Genomic DNA, 20,217 nt, shown 5'->3' on the forward strand with positions numbered 1-20,217 from the left:
GGAGCTCCATCCATCGTTATCACTGATTATGCAAGAAATGACAGAGGACGGGAGCATGGGGGTGAGCAGCATCAGGGGCTGTCGAGCTCTGGCCAGGGCATGACCTGCTAGCGTGCTGCACGAGTTTAACCCCGCAAGAGCTCGAGCTTGCTTGCGTGATACAATTGGCCAAAGCGGCTGCCAGGGCACGCACAGGGGAGCGAGGGAGCGGGAGCGCGGGAACCAACGAAGAGCTTCTTTGACGGAGCGCTAGTGCTCGGTTCGATCACGACGTCTGCTCGTCGCCAATCATGGCCGGATCGCATGCAACCTCACCAGGAAACCTGGCTTCGTCGAACCTCGAGAAAGCGGTGTCGCTGAGCCCCAGTCCGACAGCGTTGTAAGACACCACATTGTATCCACTACCGTCTGGAAAAGCCAGTATTCCAGTATTCGATATTTCTCGGGGCGAAAGAGAATGTTCTACGAGAGAAGCCCGAGCCGAACCAACCTTCAGACCGCTCTTCACTGGTTGAATTTTCCTCCAGTCCTCGTCTGACCGCTCTTTACGCTCCACGATTCGCGGAATCGTGAAATTCGAAGTGCTGAATGCTTGCCGGATCTGGCGATTGTACGACGGCTCGCACTTGCTCACCGCGAGACACCCGAATGACTTGACGGAATCGTCTTGAGCAGGGTAGTCTTTCCGGAGTGTGCAAATTTCGCTTGTTATTGTCGTCGTTATCTTAATGAGCATTTTAAAGTGTTTTCTCATATCAGACTAGAGTGTTTGCAAGGGCCTAAAAAGCCCTATAGCGCAGATGTGGTAAAATTTCCCCAGGCTTTTTGCTAATCATCCGCGAGATTAGATCAAGCATGAGAGCACTGGCTTCGGCGTCGTTGAGTGATGAGTCCTCCTCGTCGTGGCCCGTTCACTCGGCATAAATGATCTACATCTGCGGAAAGGCAGACAACGTTTGGCTCTGGACGTGCAGAACACGACACCATCCTTTGTACCTCGTCCACACGTATCTGGTGGACAGCTACCTCGTTGTAGGTACCCTTTGAGCTTGGACAGGATGGATAACAACGCAGCACCGTCATCGCTTGCGAAGGTTAATATGCGACTCGTTACACCAAGCTAGGAACGACGGGAGGCAATTCGCAATCATTTACAGAGAGTGGCAGTTGCTGATAGCTAGGATGCAGGACAGAATAATGGCGTGCTAAATACTGGACGTTAAATGTGCCAGGGTAGCTCCTCAGTGCATCTGCCATGGCGGTCGAGATGTCGAGGTGTGGTTGGAAAGTGGAGAACGGTGGATGTGCGAACAGGCCGATGCTATCGAGTATCCTGTCGAGTACATCGTCCGTATCGAGATGCAGACAACTCCATTGTTCGGCAGAAAGCATAGGCCACCACTCGTACCACCCCGACTCTGACCTCCACTTACCCACTCTAAGCACGCTTAAATCTTTTTGATTGCTGCCATTATTACAGAGCGTGCTATACTCTGCGATAACGCACCCATTATGACTCTGGTGAGCAACCCTAGGGACCCCGGATCAACAACAATTCAGACGAGGATCTTCGGCAAAGAATGATGAGGCTAAGGGAAGAGGCTAAGCCGGCAGCATTGAACAATGGCGGAGGAAATCCTGGCCCCACTGTTGGCAGTATCGATATCTCCTCGCTACCTTTTCTGCCATCTGCAATCTGCAGGACAGTTCTTGTGCCCAATGACAGCTGTCGGGGGCGGGGCGGTTGGGCAACGGCTGCATGAGGCGCCTCGCGAAAATAGCACCCAAATCGATCACCTCCCTCCTAAGTGGCTACAATTCTCCCCAGAGAAAGCCACAGATGTCTGCATTTCATCCTGCCTTCCCTTCCCGGACAAATTCAACGACGCCACTTGAGAATGGGGGCTGCTCGTAGGGCCTTATTGGTCCTGCGTTTGGGGCCATCTGTGAGCTCAGCAGTGACAGAGAGCGGTCGGCCGAAATCTTTTGACATGAACCCGAGAACCTGAGAAGGGAAGGGACGTACATGTACCTGCTGCTCTATACAGCTAAGTGCTACATCTTTTGTCCAATACATATCGTTTAACCGAAAGGTTCGCGACATGAGAGCGACATCTCCAAGTGGAATCCCGTCTCATTGTCGTCGACACAGTAACCGAAGAACACTTTCGTGTTATACCAAGTGGATACATCCTGTGCCTATCAGACCTCGAAGATCGAGCTTAGCAGTTCATCAAAAAGTCTCTCTTCCTGGTCTTGAACGGTACCACCCACCCCCGGCAGCTGCGTCTGCATATCTTTCTGCATGTGCTCCCCTGTTTTCCCTCCCCCCGGTCTCCCTCCCCAGTCCATCTCCTCCTGGTCGACTTTCCCTGCTCGACCTCCCCCAACCCCTACCTCTTCTCCCGTATGAACGTTCGTCGTCGAGCCGCACGTGTGCATATGCTGTTTGTCGCCAGAGGCCAGCGGCGGGAGGGACGGCCTTGCACACTGGCCAAAGGTCAGGAATAGCATACTCTCCCCATAGGGCACCCCAAAATAGAACCTCCACCACCCAATATCGAGGGCGCACACTGGCCGCGCTCTCGCGAATGTCTTCATATAAGGACGCTCACGCACACCATCACCACTTTCTCGTCATTGCGAGATTCAAGGTCAACAAGTGTGCAAGTTCTCGTCTTCAATCCTCCTCCACCACTCTCAAACAACCGCAACCTCACATCCCCCTCTCTCATCTCGACTTCGCCCACTCACCCACAAAGCATAGCTGGACTTGCTTTAACCCGTCACTCATTATTAGTAATTTAATCAGTCCCTGGTCTCGCCAATAATCGCACCCACCCACCCCAGTCGCTCATCGCCCGCGACTTTCACTCCCGAACCCGCTTGGACCGAGTCACGTTCCCCACCACTCACCTGTCAGGTACAAATGTCTACTCAACCCCCCAACTCTCAGTCAATGGGCAGATCGAACGTCGCAATGGCGGTCGCTCAACCAAAGTCCAAGCCTGCTCCAAAGGCAAACAACTCTTCAGCTTCCAAAGGCAAGATGCAGATGCACCGAAGATCGCGAACAGGTACGTTGCTTTAGGCATTGGGTTCTCACTCACTGCTGTCGCTTCTCGCTTGAGCTCCGTACTAACTGATCGGTAAAGGCTGCTATACCTGCAGACTTCGACGAAAGAAGTGCGATGAAGGTTCTCCAAGCTGCACCGCATGCAAACACCTCGGTCTTCGATGCGAATACAAGAGACCAATGTGGTGGAGCAACAACGATCAACGCCGCATGCAAAAGGATAACATCAAGATGATCATCAAGCGCAAGAAGCTGTCAGAGAAGACTAACACAACCACCAATACTCAAGTCATGACTCCTGGTTGCGAGACTCCTCCTGGACTATCACACTCACTGCCAACATCGGCTACGTTTTCAGACTCTTTAGACCGCACTCGATCGGCTTCGATCGACTCTCTTTTTGATTTCAACAGCACTCCTGGTATTGCCGACTACACTGCCTACAACGCTCAGATGCACTCTTCGCACTCGCAATACGCCTCGATGTACCCAGAATTCTCTCCATACGAGATCGACGTGAAGACCGAGAGACAGATGTTTGTCAACGATATTCCAACAAGACGCGAGTCAACAATATCGACATTCAGCAACTACCAGCCACCACCACCAGAGCACATGCTTCCATCTTACCCGGTCGAGAACGAATGGGATGGTCTTTACGATGCAAGAGAAATGGCAGAGGAGCCTTTAAACATGAACTTGTTTGACTTTTCACACGCTCCATCAACAGCCGTTCACCAGGTTGCAATGCAATTGGACGAGGGTGACCAAAGACTCCTCGATCACTTCATCACCGACGTCCTCCCAACCATCTTCCCAGTCCTCGAGACAAACCAACCCGGCTCTGCTCAATCTGACTACGTTCTCCCAGCACTCCAAAGCAACAAGTGCTATCTGCACTGCTGTCTCAGCATCTCGGCTCAGCATTACAAGTCGATCATGAACGTGCAAGGCGATCAAATCGACAACGATATCATGCGCCACCGATATGCAACAATTTCAGAATTATGCGAGGCACTCAACCGAGATACCGACCACCAGGAGATTTTGGAAGCTACTCTTGGCATGATCTTTTTCCAATGCTCAGTCGGCAGATCCGATGATTCTCTGCCTGACATCCCATGGCACCAACACTTTCAAGCTGCGATCTCGCTTGTCCAAAAACTTGACCTGAGTCGCCAGGTCCTCGAATCTCATGACACCCAATCATTCAATATGACACTCACCTCCTGGATTGACATTCTCGGATCAACCATTCAAGGCCGCGCTCCCACTTTCGCACACACCTATCGCGAGAAGCACCTTTCTCAGACCAACTCCTCCCTCGGTCTTCGCGAGCTGATGGGCTGCGAAGATCGAGTCATGTACCTCATCTCTGAGATCGCCTGCCTCGAGGCTCTCAAGAAGGATGGTATGGATGACATTCAACTTTGCCAACACGTCCACGCTCTCGGAGATCAAATTGGTCTCACTGAGATTGGCGAGTCTGGACCAAAGATCCCATTCAACGCACACGGTGTGCTCAGCCCAAAACAATTGAGCAAGAACATGACCACCGCATTCCGCCTCGCCGCTCGCATCTACCTTTGCAGCCTAGTACCTGGCTTCACTCCCAGCCAAGCTAGCTGTGTCGGTTTGGTCGAGAAACTCACCCAAGCATTGGAATTCATTCCAGCTGGTGCCAACGGCTTTGATCGCAGTCTCGTCTGGGTCTACCTCATCGGTGGAAGCGTTAGCACTGCCGGCTCTTCTTTCCGCGCTTTCTTCGACGAGCGTCTCCAACAGATCGGAGACCTCGCAAACCTTGGAAGCTTCGGCCGCGTGGCCTGCCTTCTCAAGGAAGTCTGGGGACATGTCGATGGGCAATATTCTCCAGGTGGTGGTGAGGCACACTATGTCTCCTGGCGAGATGTGATGCAGATGAAGGGCTGGGATTTCTTGTTGATCTAGAAATCTCCACGCTTGAAACTTTAACCGGTTTAAAGGTTGAAAACTTCATTCTGCAGTGCTCTACACCTTTCACTCGGGATTATCATCTCATCTTCACAGTCACTCACGACAACGCTTTTCTTTTTTTCATCTCGGATTTATTATTGGGGTTTGTCGGGAGGAACTGGCAAACCAGCACAGCATCACGATCGGATGGGAGCATGGGAAAGGAACACGCATATTGGATACGATACCCACGACCACGTCCATATTTCCTATGTCTTCAAAATTGACCTCTTAATTTCTCGAGGCATTTGCATTCTTGGGCATACCCAAATGGCGTTCTTCGGGTTTTGGCAGGAGGGACAGGCGCAAAGACTCCCCTAGATGGAAGGGATGTATTTATGTTCTGAGGATGGGGAGGGATGGGATGATACCAGTTTTTTTACTTCTTCTCCTGGGGATGGGGTTGAGCATTGCTCCTCCGATTACATAGTAGTTTAGTTTTCAGCTTGGGATAGATGAACCGAAAATAATATTCAAAAAATCAAAAACACTATAAAACATCACTTTACTCTCTTCTTGCGACTTGTGACTTCTGTGCATGGCTTCTGCTTCTTTCTATTTTTGTCTTGTGATTTCACTTGCACGACTTTTACTCTGCTTGCCTCGAACAATTGCACCCTTTAGCTTTCCTTTTCGAATTTGGCCACTGTCGATAATCAAGGCAGAATCCTAACTCAAAGCATTGAATGTGGTAATTAATTTCTACAACTCCGCTTTCATCGAGTCTGGCTGCCGAATCTGCCTACGCTCAGATCACCTTATGATCGCCATAAGTCGGCCTCGATTTCTACACCAACCATCAACTTGCGAGACAGAATATGCACCCCCACGATGACGCGGCAGTTCCTTGGTGGCGGTCTACAATATCGCTATCATGAGTTGTTGCCATCATGGGACTGGAGATTAAGGATATCGCATCTTGTGTTAAGCGATGTTTTGATGATCTACGCTTTCGGAAGAGGCGAGAAACAAGTAGGGCTGAGCTGGATCTACGGTACAGTCTCCGACACGATTCATTATACTCAGACTTGTGTAACTCGGGACTACCATAGGGACTGGCAACCAAGGACATTGTTTTATGTTTAGTTTCTGCATAATTAAAATAGCAGGGCGGAGTGCAGAATCCTCAGAAAAGATCTGCCGACAGAGGCAAACTTAGAACAACCTGTCGTGGGACATGAGCGGCCTACTGAAAATCCATCGCTGCGAAACCGGTGAGGCCTTGAGAGACATTGATCTCGACCAGGAAAAGGGACACGAATATTGACATGTGGGCTGTTGGTGGAGGGCTCTCCTCGGACCTTGAGACGACCGCGAAAGGAAGGATGGAAAATGTTGGTTGCAGCGGTGAAGAAGTATTGGTGGCGACTGGAGGAACTCGTAGTGGTGAAGATTAGAAGAGCTGGGAAATGGGAATACATGGAAGGAATTAGCGGAGAGGGAATTAGAGATGGGGTCGCGTGATGATGGCGACGGGATTGTTATTGGGAATTCTGGTGAGACGGTGTTGCGCTAGGTCTACAAAGGAACCAGTGAGAGGTTGGAGTCCAGCTTTTTTCTCTTGTGGTCGGTACGAGAGTACATTGGACTACCCAGGAGGTAACCTTATCTTGTTGGGCCGCAATGTCTGACCTAAAGATGAATCATTGTCGTATACGAAATGACCTATTGTTTCTGCTTAGTTCATTGCACGTTTGCTAGCAAACAAATCTCCTAAAGCTCCTGTTTCGGTCTTGGCACTTCCTTTGCACTTTCTATGCGCTCTCGTCCAATCGAGCGGCAAACCTTCCAGAATCCCAGCGGCTTACCCCTCCACCCAATCAACCACGCTGGTGACTCTCTCTACGCGACAACATTCCTTCGCAGCGCTTCCCACCCACTACTTTGGTCAACGCCAGCGGTAAACTCAGATGTCCACGCAAACGAACATTCCTCGCCCAGCACTGCCACACCCACGCTCCGGACCATCGACTGCCAAAGCGCTCGCCAGCCTGTCCTCGCGACCGCTCCAACAACCGCCCGGACGAGCTTGACGTAGCTATTCGCAGACGTGCCCCCAGTGGTGGTACGCGAGAAGAGCTATTCGCAGCGACAGGCCTACCGTCGAGCAACCTCATTCTTCGCGGATTGCTGCCAGACCGGGCGACAGGCCCTGATTGATTATCGACAGAAAAACATATGACGGAGACGTCTTCCACTATGCTGGGACTGATGCAGCTGGTGCGTCGTGAACAAAGGACATGGTAGGACATCAATTTCTGTTTCGGGATATATTCATTGTCTGTTCGGCTTCCATGATCCTTCCCGAGTCTCTGCGCTTCTTTTTTCTTTGTTCGTGAATAGCGCTCTTTCCTCCTTTCGGGCCATCGCATCACGCACGCGGTAGTTGGTTTCTTTGATTGCGAGACTTTATATTCTGATCATTCGTTCGAACGATCCTCTTCTTTTCCTATATCCATCGCTTCATCCTACTGCGGATCCATCCTATACCTACGTTATTGCTTCCTATTGCGCACCGAGCACTGCTCCAACTACTACAAGACCGGAAGACTGCCTGCGAGCGACAGCCCTAGGTTTCAACCACAAAAATCGAGCGGTTCTGGTGGAAAGATGGGACGATTTCGGATCAGAGAATTGGTGGTGATGGGGATGTGGTTGGTCATGTCGGCCGAGGCGAGAAATAATATATTCGCACGCCAATCGAGCAGCTGTCCGGATCCGACACAAAATCAATGCTCGGCATCATTACCTGCGTCGTTTTGCTGTCCGCCTGGATCATCGTGTGTAGAGTTGGCTGGCGGAACGACTCTTCTTTGTTGTCCACCGGGTGGGAATTGCAAGAAGATACAGCCGCTGACATGCGATATACAACAACAAAATGCGACCGCATTCCCTCAAAATGCTCTCAAGACGACAATCTTCGACATTCCATTAGCCAAATGTGGATCACAGTGTTGTCCATTTGGATTTACTTGCAACAATGGGACGACCTGTGACATCGACGCAAAGCAAGATGTTGCGCCGACCGCACCGCCTGCTTCGACAGGCACTGCTTCTCCAGGTGAATCACCGTCATCAACTTCTCCCGCATCATCGCAAGCAAATTGTGCCAAATTTCCTGTAGCAGCCGTCCTTTCGGGTTTCTTCCCGGGGCTCGTCTTGGGAATTCTCCTTACAATCGCCTCCGTTTGCGCTTTAGGTGCCCATCGTCGCTCAACGTCCAGAAGACGCTCCGAGTCATCATTCGGCAACATCAGCGAGCCGCAACCGATGGCAACAACAGACATGCGCACTGATTTTCTCCGCAAACCAATGAGTAGTCCCTCCACAGGCACCTCTACACGCAGCAAGAGCGTCCAACGCGTCCGCTCACTCTTCCGGAAAAGTCACGCTACTCCCAGTCCTACAACGCAACCAGTACCGCTAGCAGGCGGGCCAAGAAGATTCCAAGAACCACCAGTCACGCCAGTATTACAAAGAGAGCCCAGCTATGAGAATATCAATATCTTTGCTGATAGCACGACGGCGAACTCACTACGACAAGCTACGCCGCCGTTACAGCCGCCACAGGCGTGGAGGATGGACGACGGGAGAGCGAGCAATCAGACTACCTTTACGGATATGATGGAGACGTCTGGGCTGGCGGGGCTGCAGAAGGGACAACGTAAGTACAACTTTTGATCCTCACTTGCAATTTGAGCAGTCACTAACTGTGGAATAGCATATGTTTATAAAGGTCAATCACCGCCTGGTAACACGCCTTCGTTGCTGAGACCTGGTATGGCGTAAACGCCTAGGTCTGCGCAGTTTCTTTTGTTAAGAGCTTAAATTTTTCAAAATGTCCTACGAGACAGCTTTGCTTTCCAGGATTGGAGACTATCTATCATTTATCTACTTCTTTGCATTTTTGCGTCGGTGTTTGGGGGCTGGGTTGGGCTGTTTGTTGTTATATACCACTCGTTGCAAAATCTGTTTGTTGAGGCTGTAGGTCGCTCTTTTTGTGTATATATTTTGATAAGCGGGAGGGGGGGGGTAGATGTTTGTTGGTAGATTGAAAAGAATTAAAAGATTCAAAACGTGTCGTACGTTTTCTAGTATTTTTTTATTATTTTTATATGCGATTTCTTTTCCGAGTTGCTCAGCTGCGTAAATAGTTGGCGGGAGACTTATTTCAGCTGTCTCTATTAATTCCTCTTCAACATGGAATCCCGTTCCTTTCTGTCCAACATTGTAGATTTGGCTCTACAGTCAACGCCATGGAGTTTTCTAGGATTTGGCCATTAGCATCGATCAAGCATGATGCATCTCATGACTTTATGATAGTGTTGATAATTTATTTATCGGTTTCGTTCACGCACGATGGAAGTCGGAGGCTGGAGCCGACGAGCTTTCTATTGCTCAACGCTCTTTCCTTCTTTACTGTTGGATGCAATGAAGCTAGCGAGGGTTGATGCGTATCGGCAATTTTTCGACAACACGTCTTTCCTCCGTCACTCATCAACATTTTGTTTCTTCCCTCTTTCATCCTTCATCTCCGAGGTTAGGTTCACAGAAACGATTTCGAGCCTTCCCGTCAAAATGCACCCTCGTGCTTCAGAATTTCAAACGTCCTAGCTGCGAGATGTTCACGGTGTCCTCACATTGGATATGTCTTGCAAGAGGAATATGCATTTCCTTGGAACATTCAGAAGTGGGGTCGGGCTTGTGGTTCGACATTTATGTCTGCCAAAATGGAACGTGAAGAGGTTGGCGGGCGTCCATGAGGCGTCCAATTGAGCATGATTATAGTTCGTAGAACAGCTCGGAAAAGTTTCGCAGGTAACGCCACTCCACAGAGCTGAACTTCAGCGCCCAAATAGCATTACAAGGCTGACAATTGTTATAGCTGAGATTGAGACTTCTTCCAGCTCTGCGTGCATTATAGGTTGGAACTCCGCATTACAACTTCTCTTGTGCCTACGAAACATTCAGCAAAATCGTTGCAACGAATACAAGACACAAGCCTCATCGCTTGCGATGTCATCCCTACGGTTGTCTCGACGACTAATCGTATGCTGTGACGGAACAGCAAATGACAGTGACCGCAATGATCCTCTTACAAACGTCGCTCGAATATCCCGCTGTATCAGTGCTGAAGATGACCGGGATGGTTTCTTCACGCAAATCGTTTTCTACATGTCAGGTGTGGGCACTGGAACGTCGAGACTGAACAATACATATGACGGGATTATAGGAAGAGGTCAGCGTTCTAGATAACCCCGGAATACATTATTTATTTATTACCAGGTATTGGCCATGACATACGACAGGCTTATAGTTTCATCTGTAACAATTTTGTTAAGGACGCCGGCGATCAGATTGTGCTCATTGGCTTCTCTAGGGGTGCATTTACTGCAAGAGCAGTTGCGCAGTTGATAGATGATGTAGGAGTCTTGACAAAGAAGGGCTTGTACCACTTGCCAGAGGTATACAAACTTTGGAAGAGACAGTCCGCTGAGGATATAGCTTCCCTGAATCATGCGACCTCCAAAAAGGCATCCGAGCCAGTTCAGGGAAAACCGTCTGTAGACCTGATGAAGCTCAAAGGCCCACTAGGTCGACGTTGTCTCGAGTTAGAAGGAGACCTCTTGCTTCAAAGAGAAGTCCAAATTACCGCTTGTGCTGTATGGGATACAGTCGCGGCACTTGGACCAAGGATGCTTCATGGGATTCCTCAGCCATCGGTAAGGAAGCTTGCTTTTGTGAATTCTAAGCTTTGCCCCAACATCGAGCTCGCGCTCCACGCTCTGGCTTTGGATGAGGATAGGAGACACTTCAAACCACTGCTGTGGCATCTATCGAGGAAAAATACCCAGGAAATAGCCACTCTCGAGGAACTGAGTACTCAGAGAATTGGTAATTCTGAGACTAGGGTCGAGCACCCTAACGTTTTGAAGCAATGTTGGTTTAGGGGTACCCATAGTGATGTAGGTGGGGGTCACCAAGATAATGGATTGGCCAGCATCTCTTTGGCTTGGATGATTGCTCAGCTTGAAGGAGTAGTTGGCTTCAACAATGACATTCTCGCAGACATCACAACGTATGATAGCAAGCTGAAGAACATCATCAGCGAAACTCCAGGTGACAACCAAGCCTATTTGTTTACCGTCAGACTTCCACTCAACTACATTCGCGCAAATCAAGGTATGAACTATTCCAACGACAATTGAACATTGAATACCGCTAAAACCACGTAGTGACCATTCAAAATACCGCCTCGTCGAAACTACAAGGCTATGGTGGTGTATGCAAGCGTTTTCTTTTTGCACCATTAAGCTCCTTCTTGGGTACTCGGCAGAAATTTTGTTCTTCAGACACCAATGTCGCTTCTGAAGCTAAGAATAAAAGCATTGTGCTAACTCAACCCAGGGATGGCATGTACGGACCCCCGGTGAATATTTCGTCCGTCTACAACTCGAAAATCACGGCAATGTGGAAAGATTACATGCAGAGACTATACATTACAGTGTATATATACTCTACTCGAAAGGGGTCGTTGCAGACTGTCTTGGCGCCAGAAGGCTACGGAGACTACAAGGTCCTTCGCCACAGATTTATCAGTCCATCGACGACAAGATTCATTGGCTTTACCTTTCCGAGGAAGAACCAACCAACACTGAAGCTCAACTCTTAGCTACATGGACGGCTCGGAAACTGCTGAACTCCCTTCTTCCTAAATTTGTGGATCGAAAGGTTAGACTCTCGAACCAGAACGAAGTCGTTCCGATCTTCGCAGTTCTACATAATCCCGAAGCGTGGAGAGTTGCTCCGAAGCCTGATATACTTCCGCAAAGTAACAGGAAAAAGCCGAAGAGACAGAGTAGGATTGAAAATGGAGCTGCAGTAGTTTCTGAAAACCAGAAAGACGATGGAAATGATCAGTCGGAGACTTCAGGGTATGTCAAACTCTTCATTCAGGGCAACGTTACCGTCGAAGAACCGACAGGCGAAGTATCTCGACAGAACGTCGACATGGTGACGATGTTCAAATTAGACGCGAACTGGAACAACAATTGGATCTCACGGATGTTGGGAGACGGCAAGTATATGGAGTATCTAGTTGGTGATATCGCGGTTCCATTTGCGCGTACCGATGGACAAAATTTGGCGAGACCAGAACAGTTCTCTGCTATTGATCCTAATAGAGAAGTAGGTGCTTTGAGACGGGTGGAAAGTGAGAGCTATACGGGAAAGGGAAAGGGAAGGGAAGGAGAGATATATGTTGAGGTGCCGAGGGTTGATAAACCTGGTCCTTCGTCTAAGGTGATGTGAGAATGGGAGAGTTGGTTAACAAGTGTCCGGTAGAAAATGAATGATTTGAGTGTGTATCTAATGAATAAGTATACTTGGTGAATTGCAACTTTCATGATCTCGCTTAAAGTATAAAGTCGACTCAACATGGGAAGGACATATCTATTAAAGAGTCTTTATTCGAGTACTGTATGATTTATCTTCAGATATTAACTTCTTCTTCGTCAAACCAGTAGATCTTCGAGATTTTGGAACGCCAACTAGTTGAAACTACACTTGTGTTCTACTTGACGAAGCGACAACCCTCATTTTCATACTTGAAAGCCTCTACGTTCAGAGACGCAACTGCAAAAGATGACATGGAAGACTTGTTAGCCTCTCTACTTGAATCTGTTTTATCCTTAAAGTTGAGTGTATCAATATATCAAATGTGCTTATGTTTCTGAGGATACATGTCTTGAGTACTCGATTATGCTGTAATTTGAATTGATTTAAGTGTCTTCGATTTAAGGGAGAGAAGGCTCATGGTGCTGTTTGGGGATTGTTATATAAGAGGTCTTCGTGTTATGGTTACCTTTGGCTTTTTGCTAAGCAATGTTTTGTTCGTAGTTGGTACTGTGGTAGAGAATGGCCACTAAAAACTGCGGATGAGGGTAAAATAATAAAAGAGATTGAGTTAGTAAGTTATTTGGTGGTAAACCTGGAACTCCGTCATAAGTTATAATAGAAAGGTGTGCTATAGGAAAATAGTAGGTTTGTAAAGAGTGGTGTAAATAAACTTAATTCTAAGCTAACACACAAGTTACACAACGCTTGAACTTAGCTCTATCTATAGTCTAACCACTAATAAGTTATAGCCATTCTTTGAAGTTTCTAGGTTGAGTCGCCCAGGAAATTTTCGTCTCGTATAGTCTACAACATTATATAATGATTATATAGAGTATACTTACAAGCCTTCACTGAAATTAGCACAGCTTAGCCACTATTCAACGCCATCCTTACACACAATCTACTTGTAGCTCCTCTGAATAGCCATGTAACTTTAAACGCAACAGCAAGAGAGGATTTTATTAAAACGCAAAATCACTCACCAAAATGTCTTGAATGGCATTGCAATAATTTGGTTCTGAGCAGTGTGAGATAGATTAATATCCAATTAAAACTAAGTTTATTTTCCATAATACCGCTTCTACGCTTCATTTCCGCATCGAAAATCCGGCTGTGTACAAAGACTGTAATGGTGAGAATCTGCACATTGTGGTCCTTGCATAGGGACAACTAGTAATATAGTTGAGTGAGTGCAAGCGGTACATACCATGGCTAATGTCACATGTATTTCCATAGCAAGCTCCTAGTTTAAGAGGTTCATCACCAAAGCCTGCGAGCTGACCTCACCTGATTGAACTTATCCAGTTCGTTCAGCTTTGTCTCGTGCGTCTGAGGACGTCTCGCCTCCTGCCGGCCAACTCGTCTTGTAAATCGTCGAATTGTGATCTTATAAAGCATGGCGATGGAATCATGGAAGTTCTACATCCTGATGACTCTCAGCAAGCTGAGCTATTCCATGTAATTACGGGAGGCACCTCGAAGGCGTCGTAGTCTCTTGGAATCCATGCCGTGCTCATCACTGTACAGCATATAGATGCTAGGCTGTGTAGCTTGCTGTATGTTAAACTGCTACTGCTGGGATATCACCATCAATATCATTCGCCAATCAGACTTGTAAAACAGCCCAGTGGACGCTTCCACGCTAAGCGATATGATTAAGATGCGTTATTCATCATACATAGGAATTACACTATCCAATAACTATACACGCCCATTGTCCATCTCATATGTAAAATAACTACACTATGAACTCAACCCCCAATCCAACTCATTTTCGACCGACATCAATTACGCCTTCTTCTTCGAAGCAGATCGAGTGACATGAGTATTACCCTTCTCCGCCTTCTTAGCAGTCTTCTCAGCTTGCTTTCCCTCAAAACTCTCAATCTCATCCTGCTCTTTACGCTCGGCATACCACTGGCCTACCTGCAAGACAATCACACCCACGAGAACCAATGCCAGAATCGTATTACTGGCAGCCATAACCCTCAGACTATCCTCGCGTCCAATAGCTGGCTCGGTGGTTCCAGGTGGAGCCTCGTATTTGCCGAGCGTTACAATTCGCAGTCCTTTAACGATGTTGGTGATATAAACGACCACCCCAATGAGATATAAAACCATAGACGCGCCATCGAACAAGAGGTTCGCCTCGGAAGGCTTGAACAGCTTGATGAAGAACCCAATAAACCCGATCGAAATAGCCATGTGCAAGATTCGAGGAATGATAGGCGGCGACGCGTGAATGAATTTCAGATGCGTTTCCAGCTGATCGTAGTACGCATCAGGCGTGACATCAGACGTCCAGAGCAGCGGGAAATCGTAGGGGAACGACGAGAAGAGCATGCCCAGGAAGAAACATGTTGCTAGAATCGCGGTCAGTGTCTTGGTCTTCCGGAGGACTCGGCGCAGAGATGCTTACGCGCTATGATCATGTATGTCGCGAACGATGAAGAATCGCGCGAGCCCTTGGGCTTCTCGTACGTCTTGAAGATGGAAACTTTGGAGGGATCCATGGCGGTGGATGGTGTGAGACAGTTTTTCTACCTGCGTCTGTCGAGCTTATCGTTGATGAGGGGCTGCGTCGCGAGGAGGTCTGAATTGCGGAATTCCGAGGATTTTGGGCGACGGAAAGCGCAGGTGAAGTATCTGGACGCGTTTCTGAGCAAGCAGAAAACGGACAAGGTAACGAAGAGGCCACGCACGAGAGATGTGGTTGCGGTGCTCGGTGGATCTTTCTTGGTGATTTTTTGAGGCTCCGAGTTGTCGGGTTTACTTTGCGCCTGGACCGAGTGGTCACGCTTAGTGATAACATCCCGTTCGCTAACTGGCCACTAGACGTAACTAGGAAGGTGCAAGGAAAGTCACTTTGTAACTTCAACACAACATTTTTGGCATTTTGAGCTGATGAAGTTGGTTAGCAGTAATAACTCATGATAGGGTTGGTAATAGCCAGATTTTGTGTTCATGTTAAAGCTGGTCTTGTTTCGAGTTCCTTGCGCAGTTAGCATCTTGTAGATATGTCGCTCATCTCACTGCATATATGCTACAGATTTTCTGTTCTCGAACGCCACAGCAACAGTAATCTCGGCCTTTCCGACTCTTGGAAATACGTCTCTCTTTGGATTCCGATGAAAATGCACCGCCGCAAAGGCGGACGAAGTTGTGAAAATACTCGATTGACTTATCATTCTATTGACTACTCAAACGAAATATCTCTGCTCCTTTGCTTGGTGTATCTGATATGTTTGAATGTTCTTGCGCCTCGACTAGACAGCTGTTAAATGAACTGGAGGTCTTGAAAACATCCTCATCAAGGATGAGCTATAAATCAGTTTGTAGCACAAAGAACTATCAATAAGGGAAGCGCAATATGAGATGGCAACATATCCGATGCATATGTATGGATTTGATTATAATAAGTTTTAATGAGCCTCTAACTCGAATAATTAAAAAGAAGTAGCGAACTCATAATCTGGTTCGTCCAGCGATTTGAAGAACGGCAGTCCATCAATAATCTCTTCTCGAAACTCCCATTCCCTTTCTTCCCTTCTTCCCTTGGCTGACTCTTTTTGAATCGACCGGTTAACTCTTCAAAACCCGACGAATGCCTACTTGGCGGTATGTATTGCACAATGCTGGTTTCTAGTCTGAGTCTATGACTGTCTGACGGAAGTATTGGCAAACATCGTAGTTGAAGCGGCCATTCCAGCAAATTTGCATCTTCTTCCTCGCGCCTCCGGATTTGAGGTCACTCTTGGGAAACGTGTTTGGTCCATGATAAAACCAAAATAATAGCCGAGTAAGTTCGTAGTCCCGTTGTTCTTGTCTCCAAGCTGTGGACTATTCATCAGAACTCGAAGCGGGTGGTGCGAGTGAACTTTTCCCCTAGGACCAACGTGATTCTCGGCGTACAAATACCAAAATCTGGCGGAGGTGCTTCAGGCTTGCCCACAACTTTGCTAGTGAATTTGATAATTTCAAACAGCAGTGACAATTGGGTTTGCTCGAGCTTTCTCGTTTTCATCATCATGATCATCGTCTTTGTGGGTACCACCAGCCTTCTCGATCTCTTGAGCGATTTGAAATGATTTATCAAGAGTTGCTGCTCCACCGATGATGGCGCCATCCCCATCGAAGTGCTTCGCAATTTCTTCCAGAGGAGTGTTTCTCGTTTCAATGAAGAATTTGTACACGATGAACAACTCGAAGAGAAGCCAAACGTCGTAGAAAATATAGTATTTCCATGTTAATCTGTCGAGGGCGACTGGGTTGATGTACTGATTGAAGAAAAGCGACAAATCGATAGCGAGAAACATAATAGTCATGCCCTAAATAGTTTGTCAGCTCGGAAAAGACGTTTACTACCTCGTTCAACATACCTTTGCGCGGATGTTGTATGGTAAGATTTCCACTCCGTATCCGACTAAGAGTCCAGCGAAAGCAGTATTGTAAAAGATGTAGTACAAGAATATCATCACGACGACTGCATTCGCAGAAGCCCTGGTTTGGGTGATGGCAAACTGAGCCGAGCAGATTGTCCAGACAACAAATGATACGAACATGCCCGAGGTCGATATGAGGAACAAAGTTCGTCTGCCTAAGCGGTCGACAAAGAAGCACATTCCAGTCGCGACCATAATGTTCGTAAATTGGAGGACGCCGTTGATGAGAAGTTGCATGCTGGGTTCAGTGATCCCGATTTGATTCAGCACGATATGAATTTGATAACTGATACAGTGTTAGCATTTCTCTTCGACGAAATTCAGAGCAAAGATGTTCTCACCTGACAAGTCCATTTCCTGACCATTGCGAGAAGACTCCGAGAGAGACCAAGATAATAAGACGGTGTCGATTCCCTGGTTTTCCCCATAGCTCACTCCAACGGTTACCTTCAAGCTCTTGCTCGAGTTTCAGAGTTCCACGAATCTCCGCGAATTCCAGCTGAACGACTTCATCTAGTTTATCACCTGCCGCGTGCGCATCGGCAAGAATTCTCAACGCTTGCTCGTTCTTCCCCCGAGATATAAGCCATCGTGGTGACTCCGGAACGAACCATATAAAGCACAACTGTAGCACAGACGGCAATGCTTGCACAGCCGAGGGAGTTCTCCAGGCCCAATTCCCGTGGATTTTGTTTGTGCCTGATGTCGAGTTAGCGCAGAACAATCAAAAACATCGACGGGTTCACATACCGAACGTTAGCCAAGCAGCGACAAAACTACCCATATACCAGGTCGTATTATAAATCGCCGTGTAGATTGCGCGATGCTGAGGGTGGACCAATTCCGTGATCAAAAGGGGTGATGCACCGTGGGCGATGGCGACTCCAAATCCGATGAAAAATCGAGCGCTCACAAACATGCCAAAAGTAAACCCGAGACTCTGAAGCGCAACTCCACCAAGCATAATCACACATCCGATCATCACTCCAAACCGTCTACCGAGAATGTCGACCGTGTAAGGAACGAAAGGAAGGGCAACGAGAGATCCGACGGGCCATATCGCATTCAACAAGCCAATTTGTGAAGGAGGAGGATAGTTATAATCTGACCAGTTGTCAGCGACGCTCACATTCGCGACTGCAATTTACTCACAACCGCGCCATTGATCCAGGCTCTGCAACCCGTTCATCATCGAACTATCATAACCATTTGTCGCCGATGTGAGGACGACGAACAGCAAGCACACATACAGCCCCCGCATTCCTTTCTGTCTGTACCAAGTCACACGGGGGAAATGCTTCCCCGCCAGCTCAAACGTTCCTTTGGTGTGTTGGAAATCCATGGTGTCGGTGTCGGTGTCGGTGTCGATGTCGATGCTAATACGACCGACCGGGCGAGAAGCGGGAGGCTCGTCGAGGGCTCGAGGAAGTGACTATCGATTTTCAAAACCTGGAGAAGTATATGTACGGGGCAGACATTGATATTATACGAAGGCTTCGGCAAGTGAGCGAGCACTATATTTCAACGTTCAATCAATTCCGGACCACTGAAGGGCATACCTTATGCGCAAAGCCTGTCCAAACACGCGGCAGTACGGACCGCTTAATATGAATCTCTCTTTGCGGTGACCAGATGCTAGCAAAAGCTAGCATTTTACGGGGTGGACCAGTCAGCGCTCAGCACGGAGAGGGGGTGTGGTTAAGCCATGAATCAGCTCTCGTCCCAATAAAACGACCGGCACGATTGACGAAGGAAGAATTGCGCAGGGGGGTCGGGAAAAAGAATCAGAATGGAAGGTCAAGGCTGGGCCAGGACTGGGCCAGCAGCCAAACGAGCCAGACACGCTGACCGGATAATCTGCTTTGCCTTCCTGGGAACACTTTGATACATGGAAATTGAGCGTTCACGTTGCGGTTTTGCCTCTGTGTGGCAGGACGGGAGTGACGGGTAGAGCACGGAGACGGATCGTAGGACTCTTGCACCACTCTGGGACGGTGGTCTGGGGGGGTAAGCTGGGGGGCATTGGGGGACTGGGGAGAGGGGAGGGAGAGGGGAAAGGGGGAGAGGCGAGTGCCATGATGGTGCCTGCGAGCAGCATCTGTCCTGTCTTGTCTCCGGCGAGGATGACATTTGGGGGGGAGAACAGCACCGGAGCAGCAGCATCACTGAATTACCGTCTGCGAGCGAGGGAGACCGACAGCTGACAGGAACAGGTTCTCGATTCCATGCCTCACAGGTTCAGACGTGCCCCAGCTTTCGTCGCTATTTCCCCCGCATGTTATAGCGTATTATATAGAGCCCATGGGGTTCCTGGCCCCGTCGATGGCTCATTCGGGGATAGTGTCGTATTAGGACGATTGGGATCTTTGGCCGGCTGCCCCTCGGGTACCTCGATTCGTATAGGCAAGCACACCAGAGCACAAGTACCTCGTCGGGCTGTGACAGGAGCCGACCTCCAGGATGCGGGCTAAATGTACCAAACAACCAGGTTCGCTATTCGGGCTGAATTCGAGCATTATTGTTTGCGTGCTGTCCGCTGTTCGCTGCTGTTCTGCTCTCCTCCTGCTGCTGCACCTCGAAACCGAGATAGGGTGGTCCACCGTAGCACCGGTCGTCTGTCCCGAAGAGGCGCTGCGGTTCGTGTCTTTGATCAATCAGACGATTGACGATCAGGCCTTATTCAGTGTTTCTTGTCCGACGACCCAATCAAGCGGGTCCGATTAAGCCTTGCACTAGCCTGTACGGGCACCCAGTACTACCCACAGACGCATCTTGAGAGGGTCGCTTGCCTCCGTTGCCCCAAGACTCCAAGATCGCCCCAAGGCGTCCAGGCGTTTGTCGACGAACCTCAACCGTCGACTTCAATGGTGACCACAAATCGCCCAATCGATGCATTTTGGCTCCCTTCCCAAAACCCAGCTGGAGGGCAAGCTGCCGAAAAAAGAAATCTCAGGTAAACGGTTGTCGACTTCCTCCTGCCGGCCAGGCTTATTTCGCATTCCGGTCTGGGAGAGCACATTATTGGTGCAGCCGTGAATACGCTCCAAAGAGGTTAAAGCAGTGCCGACATTGGATTTCAGCGGTACATTATTATACTTTCATGCATTCGCATCTCGTGTCCAACGATGTACCTCCCCATTCTACCGAAGATTTTGCGACTTCTGCTTTAATTCGAAACACACGGCTCCGAGACGAGAACCAATCTCGTGCCGATGAAGAGTATCCAATATGTGCAACATATTGCAGCAGAAGTACCTCCGTACTCGCCTAGCGGTAGATTTTACACTCACCACATCTCACCCTTCT

General features: G+C 48.6%; 6 protein-coding genes across 6 annotated transcripts; 2 read left to right on the plus strand and 4 right to left on the minus strand.

Moving 5' to 3' along the window:
• Positions 1-265: 265 nt before the first annotated feature.
• GLAREA_00430 (uncharacterized protein) lies at positions 266-736 on the minus strand (the record flags this gene model as incomplete). The annotated part of the gene is made up of 1 exon (XM_008085188.1): positions 266-736. The coding sequence occupies one exon, from the start codon at positions 734-736 to the stop codon at positions 266-268; it is 471 nt and encodes a 156-aa protein (XP_008083379.1).
• Positions 737-2,980: 2,244 nt separating this feature from the next.
• Positions 2,981-5,026, plus strand: GLAREA_00431 (Zn2/Cys6 DNA-binding protein; the record flags this gene model as incomplete). Its single annotated transcript, XM_008085189.1, has 2 exons — positions 2,981-3,077; positions 3,156-5,026. 2 exons carry the CDS (start codon positions 2,981-2,983, stop codon positions 5,024-5,026), a joined length of 1,968 nt encoding a protein of 655 aa, XP_008083380.1.
• A 2,655-nt stretch (positions 5,027-7,681) lies between these two features.
• GLAREA_00432 (uncharacterized protein) lies at positions 7,682-12,382 on the plus strand (the record flags this gene model as incomplete). The annotated part of the gene is made up of 6 exons (XM_008085190.1): positions 7,682-8,735; positions 8,793-8,849; positions 9,957-10,310; positions 10,358-11,254; positions 11,308-11,354; positions 11,480-12,382. The coding sequence occupies 6 exons, from the start codon at positions 7,682-7,684 to the stop codon at positions 12,380-12,382; spliced, it is 3,312 nt and encodes a 1,103-aa protein (XP_008083381.1).
• Positions 12,383-14,257: 1,875 nt separating this feature from the next.
• GLAREA_00433 (uncharacterized protein) lies at positions 14,258-14,982 on the minus strand (the record flags this gene model as incomplete). Its single annotated transcript, XM_008085191.1, has 2 exons — positions 14,258-14,832; positions 14,889-14,982. The coding sequence occupies 2 exons, from the start codon at positions 14,980-14,982 to the stop codon at positions 14,258-14,260; spliced, it is 669 nt and encodes a 222-aa protein (XP_008083382.1).
• Positions 14,983-16,446: 1,464 nt separating this feature from the next.
• Positions 16,447-18,563, minus strand: GLAREA_00434 (MFS general substrate transporter; the record flags this gene model as incomplete). Its single annotated transcript, XM_008085192.1, has 6 exons — positions 16,447-16,797; positions 16,849-17,197; positions 17,253-17,610; positions 17,662-18,015; positions 18,064-18,343; positions 18,471-18,563. 6 exons carry the CDS (start codon positions 18,561-18,563, stop codon positions 16,447-16,449), a joined length of 1,785 nt encoding a protein of 594 aa, XP_008083383.1.
• A 1,054-nt stretch (positions 18,564-19,617) lies between these two features.
• Positions 19,618-19,806, minus strand: GLAREA_00435 (uncharacterized protein; the record flags this gene model as incomplete). Its single annotated transcript, XM_008085193.1, has 1 exon — positions 19,618-19,806. The coding sequence occupies one exon, from the start codon at positions 19,804-19,806 to the stop codon at positions 19,618-19,620; it is 189 nt and encodes a 62-aa protein (XP_008083384.1).
• Positions 19,807-20,217: the final 411 nt, after the last annotated feature.

The sequence above is a fragment of the Glarea lozoyensis genome, assembly GCF_000409485.1.
Source record: "Glarea lozoyensis ATCC 20868 chromosome Unknown GLAREA3, whole genome shotgun sequence".
NCBI classification, from domain to species: Eukaryota; Fungi; Ascomycota; class Leotiomycetes; order Helotiales; family Helotiaceae; genus Glarea; species Glarea lozoyensis.